This window comes from Chelonus insularis, unplaced genomic scaffold (genome assembly GCF_013357705.1).
Source record: "Chelonus insularis isolate UGA/USDA-ARS -01 unplaced genomic scaffold, ASM1335770v1 contig_3_pilon, whole genome shotgun sequence".
NCBI classification, from domain to species: domain Eukaryota; kingdom Metazoa; phylum Arthropoda; class Insecta; order Hymenoptera; family Braconidae; genus Chelonus; species Chelonus insularis.
In genome coordinates this window covers 2,415,389-2,422,908 of record NW_023276556.1, presented here as the reverse complement: position 1 = coordinate 2,422,908, position 7,520 = coordinate 2,415,389, and the positions used below count along the sequence as shown (strand labels likewise).

At 28.3% G+C, this 7,520-nt stretch overlaps 2 protein-coding genes across 3 annotated transcripts; one reads left to right on the top strand and one right to left on the bottom strand.

The window, feature by feature from the left end:
• Positions 1–1,326: 1,326 nt before the first annotated feature.
• Positions 1,327–5,377, bottom strand: cta (Guanine nucleotide-binding protein subunit alpha cta). Its single transcript, XM_035085998.1, has 5 exons — positions 3,946–5,377; positions 3,522–3,782; positions 3,353–3,403; positions 3,018–3,235; positions 1,327–2,909 (listed from the first exon to the last, which is right to left on the bottom strand). The coding sequence occupies exons 1-5, from the start codon at positions 4,168–4,170 to the stop codon at positions 2,552–2,554; spliced, it is 1,113 nt and encodes a 370-aa protein (XP_034941889.1). The 5' UTR covers positions 4,171–5,377; the 3' UTR covers positions 1,327–2,551.
• Positions 5,378–5,495: 118 nt separating this feature from the next.
• Positions 5,496–7,511, top strand: Prp31 (pre-mRNA processing factor 31). 2 transcript variants are annotated; one of them, XM_035086199.1, is made up of 4 exons: positions 5,496–5,712; positions 5,818–6,839; positions 6,922–7,287; positions 7,384–7,511. In XM_035086199.1, exons 1-3 carry the CDS (start codon positions 5,592–5,594, stop codon positions 7,249–7,251), a joined length of 1,473 nt encoding a protein of 490 aa, XP_034942090.1. In that variant the 5' UTR covers positions 5,496–5,591; the 3' UTR covers positions 7,252–7,287; positions 7,384–7,511. The 2 variants fall into 2 exon arrangements, with proteins under 2 accessions (XP_034942090.1, XP_034942091.1); XM_035086200.1 differs by lacking the exon at positions 7,384–7,511 and having other exon boundaries at positions 6,922–7,293.
• The last annotated feature ends 9 nt before the right edge of the window (positions 7,512–7,520 follow it).

Genomic DNA, 7,520 nt, shown 5'->3' with positions numbered 1-7,520 from the left:
GTAATATAGAATGCATTTAATCTTTGAATGATTAAGTATTATATCTAATAAATGATAATGAAATTCATAATATTAGTGTTAATACACATAAGATAATAAAACATGCAATATGTGATCTTAATATAATATAAATATTATAATTATGTGAACAAAAGACAAGGTTTAATTGTAGTAAAACAAAAAGTTTTAATGAATTTATAAATTTACTTTAATTAATAAAAAAAATTTTTTGTGAAATATTTTTGTGTATTATAATCGAAAAAAATTTTATAAAGTTTTTTTATTAATTATATTCGTATTGAGATCTTACATTTAATACAATAATAATGATCAATGTAAACTATTTTATGTACAAAATATACATTATATAAAAAGGCACAATATATCTATATAATTCAGTTCATATTATACATTAAAAATCTGACTTATGTATTAAAAAAAATAAAAATACTCATAAACAGATATGATTACTGCTTGAACAAACCAAATGAGTTTGAAAAATTTGATTCTGATGATTCTTAAAAATGATACAATATAAAGCTCCTTGAAATATTATCTTTCACATAAATTATGTTAATTACTAGTTTTTCCGAATACAATACTTGAACAATACTTGACTTTTAAATTTATTAAAAGTTACAATCACGTCCGAGCAAATGAAAGTACTAATAATCAGTTTATTTTCATTTTATTTTTATTCAGAAAGTTTTTTCAATTTATATTTTTTTTACTTTCAATTCTAATCTCACTAACGCCCTTATTATTTTTATTAATTATGAATCAATAAGTAAATTACAAAAAATCCTATTAAATATTATTATTTGAAAAAAAATATAACAATTCATCCAAAATATCGTTTTCTACAATGTATAAATATTTTTCTAAAAATGTATATATTTTATAAAATTTGATTCTTATTATAAATATCAAATTCTAGGCAATTTTTTTTAAGGCTCTCTACAGTACAAATATTTATCAGTATACAATTTGAAAATTATTATTCGAATTATATATGTTATAAAAATGCATCCAATTTTTCCTTACTTATTCGTATAATTTATCTTTATAGGAATGTTAATTTTTTCCTCTCATAATTATCAATGTTTTTAAATATATTTTAGCACTTATTTGATCGTTTATGAAATATTCAACATAAATTAGAATTTCGTTAAATACAAAATCATTAACAAATAATCATCATTTTTATGCAAATATCTTTGGTTCATTAAAACCTCGACAAATGTAACTCTAAATAATGGATAATTGTAATAAGACAATGCAAAAATTTTTCATAAAATAATTAACATTAAAATCTTGGCACAGAATTTTTTTTTTTTTATAATAACCATAATAAAATAGATAATGAAAATAAAGATATTATAAATAATACGTATAACTTTTCGTTGTTGACATCATTGCGCTCGGATTTCGAATAATAAATCAATGTTATATAATTTACTACAAAATAAATGAATAGGTAAATAAAAATTCAACGGAATACAGTAATACTGATTAACGTAAAAAATTAATTACTAAATCTAAAAATCTGTACACGATTGTTAATTAGCTGCCGAATATAAAAAAAGTAATTGTGCCAAGAATATAAGGGAAAATCAACTTTAAATCGGCAACAAGTATAGTAAGAACAATAACAATTAATGTTTGTGACAGTTAACAATGAATTTAAATTTCACCAACTGCAAATAGAACACAAAATGGTTAGTGTTTTCATTTGGTTCGTATGGCATGATTCTAGTATTTGGTTTTCTCGTTATTTGACACATTAATCGATAGTAAAAACAGCGTTAATTAATTAATGATAATGAATAATTTAAAAAATCCAAAAAATAAATTATATTTAATTATATTTTGTCCATTGGACAAAATTTATCTCAATTACAATACAATATATAAAAACTTAAAATATTCATTAGTTTCATTCATTAAATAATAACTGTACAAAGGAAGGAGATTAATCAAAGCTGCGATTCATTTTACTTCTTAGTCGCAATATAAATATAAATAGAATATAAATATACAATAAATATATTGATGTAAATTTTATCAATATATATTAAAGTTCTATTGATGTAAATTCATTATCGAAATCATTGTTAACTTAATTCAAGAATGAGTTTTATCTATTTACAAGATTTTTTTACTCATTCAAATATTTTTATCAAAAAGTAAACATGGACGTTGAAAAAATATTTTTTATGTTTTATAAAATTAAAAAATCCTTTAAATAATTTTGATGTAAATATCTTTATCTACTACAAAAGGCAGTATTGCTTTTTCTTTTTTAACACCCTGAGCTCTACTTTTCCTCCTTTTAGTATAAAAAAGTTTCTATTAATTGCTTTTATGTGAACAGTAAATACGATTTAATGGTAATACATTTTTTTTCAATTCTCCATGTTAATTATTAAAGTATTAATATATTGTCTTAGGAAGCCTGGTAGTATCTTCAACATTTTGTGAAAAAATTCTATTCAATATAAACAAGAGTAGACATACCTTATTTTTTAAATATTAATTTCCTACTTTTCTTCTATTGAAGCATAAGTGATTCTAAATTTCGATGTAAAATCGTATCTTTAACCGCATTGAAAACGACTTTTATATTTTCTGTATCTACAGCTGTCGTGAAATGATGGAATAACGGTTTGCGAGGGTCCCTCTTTACGGATATGAACATATCCAAGATAAACTTCTGTACATCTTTCATGGAATGTGAATCACCCTGAAATTGAGGAAAATACCAACTTACGTTGGTATCGGGTGATCTTACTTTTTTGTCAAGCAAATCGGTTTTATTGAGAAAAAGTATTATAGAAACCCCGCCAAAAATCATATTGTTTACTATTGTATCGAAAATATTCCTTGATTCTTCAAGTCTGTTAGTTCTTCTGTAATAAACATGAACGTATGATAAATATTATATTATAAATAATACAGATATTTAAATTTAAATTCGATTTTTAATTAGTAAAAAAAAGCATAATAATGATACTTACCTATCTTCTAATAAGACTTGATCAAATTCAGATGATGAAACAAGAAAAATGATAGACGTAACACAATCGAAGCATTGATACCACTTTTGTCTTTGAGACCTCTGACCACCAACATCAACAAATAAAAATGGAATATTGTTTATTGGTATCACACACTCTGATATTCCTTTAGTTGCCTTGCGACAGTGAAGAATATCTTGATGTGTAGGCACATAATCCTATGAAAACAATTATATACATTATATTATTTAATATTTTTTAATATCAATCATTGCTTTAAATAGAAAAATTTGATAAATAAATTTTAAGATTTAAAATCAGTTAATGAAACATACCGCTCTTGAAATCCGATCGAGATTATCCAAAAAATATTGAACTGAATCACTCTGAGATAAAAAAAAGCATTACATTAATCGTACTAATTAGATAAGAAAAAAACTTAATACAGATTGAGTAACAGTTCAAGAAATTAGAAATGATATATAAATTGATTCATTTAATTACCAATTGAAATTCTCTTCTTCTATCAAATGCTTTTTTAATCGAAGAATCTTTCCAAAGACTCTGTAAGGATGGTACGTAATGAAGAAATAATCGAGCATCTAAAATGATTGTATTTTCAAACTTCAACAGCTGATATCCAATGTCATAATTTTTTGGGTTATCCCAAGGAATATTAAGTTTATCCCTGGCATCAACTAAAACTTTCATTCCTTTAATAATGTTCTGATAAATAATATGTTGGTATTCTTTTATTAATTCAGGCTGAAAATAAACAGGATGTACACTTTAAAAAATGTGTCATGAATAATGTCATTAAGCAATAATGAATTTTAATGCTTGATAATATGATAATAGATTGCTTTAAATAGCCTAAGAATAGCTCACATAATAGTACAGCATGCAGTACTTTTTTCATTGTCATTACCTCAAATTTAATTCCATGAATGATTCGCATCTGTTTTAGAAAAGTTGATTTGCCGCTTTCACCAGCACCAAGTAGCAACAACTTAACTTGCCTCCTAAATACTTGACGGTCTTTCTCCAACATTCGATCAATTTCTTGACTTTTGTACCTTTGTTCTATTTCTTCAGGACTAAATTTGAATCTTAGGCAACAAGTGCACGACCACGTTAAAGAGCTCGTCGCCATCTTTGCTCTTACCCTGAGAAACTCTCCTGTGTGTATCACCAAACCTACTTGCACTTCAATACTTGCTTATCTCACTCGCCTGCTCACTCTTGCACCTTTTCTTCTTTCCTTCCGGCCTTCCTGAATGTGGAAATCACGTCCACTTAAGGCCTTTCATTGGCCAAGAATTCAAAAAATTCATGCAATTGACATTCAAAACACTCGAAGGTAATCTTCAAACTTGTTAGAATGCTACGTCGTACTTTTACAACAGATGACTTTCTTTTTAGAACATAATCATTTCACCTGGGCGTTCACGCTGCTTCACATCTCAACATATCTCAGTCTTTGCTTCTCTCTCTCACTTGCGCACTTGGACGACTCCTTTCTCGTTGTCTACACAACACTAAAACTCTCACTAAAAATTCCTTCAATATACACTTTTTCTTTTAGGAAAAATTCTTTATGACAATTATCAATAAAAATAAATTTGTTATAATCTAATAACCACTGTAATTATGCAAATAAAAAACTTTACAATTAGTTCTAGGAAGAACAAGATCTTGCGCATCACCAGTTCTAACGACGCTTCATCTCTCATTGAAACTTTCAATCTTTGCCATCATCCACATCGATATCTCGATCACTTGCTCTAGTTTTTATAATTTGCATAGAATATTAAATGAGAACACGTTAATTCTTGAGCGAAAGTCTTCTGATCAACTATTCGCACTTACCGAACTACATGATAACTTTAACAGAAAAAAATGCAATATTGCGAATAAGAAAATGTAGGCTCTCCCACCATCGCATTGTTGTTAGTAACACATGGTCTCATTATGTGAAATAATTGCCAATTATTAATTCATCTTATTTGGTTTTTAAATTTTTTATTCAATACTACACCAAATTTTCTTTTGTCACCGGATAAAATACACAAAAAATTTATTTTTTTCGAAATAAACACTGAATTTCTAAGACAACTCTTTGTATTGCTGTCTATGGTTTTGTACTGTCAAGAATATGAGCACAATGCGATACTGATGCCGCTGAGGTATTTTCAACCTGTCGTGATTTTTTTACAATACAAATCACGGACTGCTTTTGGCATGAAGATGAATCATAAAGCCAGGCGTGGCTTCAGATAATTCTATGTTATATTTATATATCACAAAACTATTATAATTATTTTTTTCTCTTTGTGATTTATTTCATTTTTGGTACAGGATTTGATCTATAGTATCACCGGAACAATCTGTATTACCGGATATTGGTATGGTAGCGCTGCAGCCAAATTTTTTGCAAAAGCAAGTTTATTAAATTTCCACGCGATGGCAGCATTTGGAAATTACGAAATAAACAAATTTGTTTCCGGTCGTAATATAACGCAGAATTGACATTTGTTTATAAACTAGTAATTTTTCATTAAATTCGTGTTAAAAATGTCTTTAGCCGATGAATTATTGGCTGATTTGGAAGAGGATGATGATGGAGATGAGGCAATGCAAGAAGATGAATTGGAATTTATTACACCTGTTTCGCTTGTTCAAGCCACTAAAGAAGGTTAGTTATTATTTTATTAAATTGCACTTACTATAAATTATTATAAGTAATTTCAATATTATTATAAATAATGTTAATTCTCTTAAATTTTTTATTTTATTATAGATATAAAAGTTAGTACAGTAAAAGAATTGGCAAAGTTGAGAGATTCACCGGAGTTGCATAAAATTGTTTCACAAATTGATAAATATAGTAAAGTCCCAAGAAAATGTGTAGACATCGTTGGACCGGTAGAATCAGATCCGGAATATCAGCTTATCGTTGAAGCTAATAACATAGCTGCAGATATAGACAATGAGATTGCAACAATCCATAGATTTGTTCGAGATAAATATTCTAAAAGGTTTCCTGAACTTGAATCACTAGTTGTTGGTCCACTGGAGTACGTAATGACCGTCAAAGAGCTGAGCAATGATTTAGACAAAGCAAAAAATAATGAAATCCTCCAGCAGTTTCTGACTCAAGCTACTATTATGGTTGTTTCGGTAACGGCTTCAACAACTCAAGGGCAATTGTTAACTGATGAGGAAAAAGACGCTATTAGTGAAGCATGCGATATGGCACTGGAGTTAAACAATTACAAGTTGAAAATTTATGAATATGTGGAAAGTAGAATGGCATTTATTGCTCCAAACCTTTCAATAATCGTTGGAGCATCAACAGCAGCAAAGATAATGGGAGTTGCTGGGGGCTTGACTAAACTATCCAAAATGCCAGCATGCAATCTACTTGTATTAGGTTCACAGAAAACTACTTTATCTGGATTTTCTCAAACGTCAACATTACCACATACCGGATTTATTTATTATTGCGATATCGTTCAAGACGCTCCACCCGATCTCAGAAGAAAAGCGGCGAGGTTAGTAGCTTCTAAAAGTATGTTAGCTGCTCGTGTTGATGCTGCACATGAAAGTACCGATGGACACATTGGTCAAAGTCTTCGTGAAGAAATAGAGAAAAAATTAGATAAACTTCAAGAGCCGCCACCAGTTAAATTTGTCAAACCTTTACCTAAACCGATTGATCCTGGTAGAAAGAAGCGAGGAGGAAAACGTGTGAGAAAAATGAAAGAAAGATATGCTATCACAGAATTTAGAAAACATGCTAATAGAATGAACTTTGCTGATGTATGTTTATTTTTATTTTTGATACATCTTGATAGTATTTTTTAATCAAAATTTTTCATTAATATTTTATTCTTCGTTGCAGATTGAAAGTGACGCGTATCAAGAAGATCTCGGCTATAGTCGAGGTACAATAGGAAAAGCAGGAACTGGAAGAATCAGGTTACCTCAAATAGATGAAAAGACTAAAGTGCGTATATCTAAAACGCTACAAAAAAATCTACAAAAACAACAACAATGGGGTGGTAGTACAACTGTAAAAAAACAAGTTTCTGGAACGGCTTCTAGTGTTGCTTTTACTCCTCTCCAAGGACTTGAGATTGTTAATCCACAAGCGGCTGAGAAAAAAGTTAATGAAGCAAATGCTAAATACTTTTCTAATACTGCTGGTTTTCTGAAAGTTCAAAAAAATTAAATTTTTTATTAAAATTCTCATTAGTATAATAAAAAGGTGAAATAAAAATAATTCATTATTATTTTAAACATTTAATTTTCATTTCTATTTACGTTTGATTTTTTGTTGAAACATTTTTTTGTCCATTTGTAGTCTCAGATGTTCGAAAACCTTGTGATCACACAGAATGAATGTTTATAAGAATGAAAACAGTAAAGTAACAGGCTTGAGAGCGACATATCAAAACAGAGATGGGTGTGCTCAACTGCAGGTTATTCACACAGGTGGAA

Coding starts and splice junctions, on each gene's coding strand:
- Prp31 (XM_035086199.1), top strand. CDS start 5,592: ATGTCTTTAGCCGATGAATTATTGGCTGATTTGGAAGAGGATGATGAT. Junction 5,713..5,817: donor TGTTCAAGCCACTAAAGAAG/GTTAGTTATTAT, acceptor ATTTTATTATAG/ATATAAAAGTTAGTACAGTA. Junction 6,840..6,921: donor ATAGAATGAACTTTGCTGAT/GTATGTTTATTT, acceptor TCTTCGTTGCAG/ATTGAAAGTGACGCGTATCA.
- cta (XM_035085998.1), bottom strand. CDS start 4,170: ATGGCGACGAGCTCTTTAACGTGGTCGTGCACTTGTTGCCTAAGATTC. Junction 3,404..3,521: donor GAAGAAGAGAATTTCAATTG/GTAATTAAATGA, acceptor TTTTTATCTCAG/AGTGATTCAGTTCAATATTT. Junction 3,236..3,352: donor TCGATCGGATTTCAAGAGCG/GTATGTTTCATT, acceptor TTGTTTTCATAG/GATTATGTGCCTACACATCA.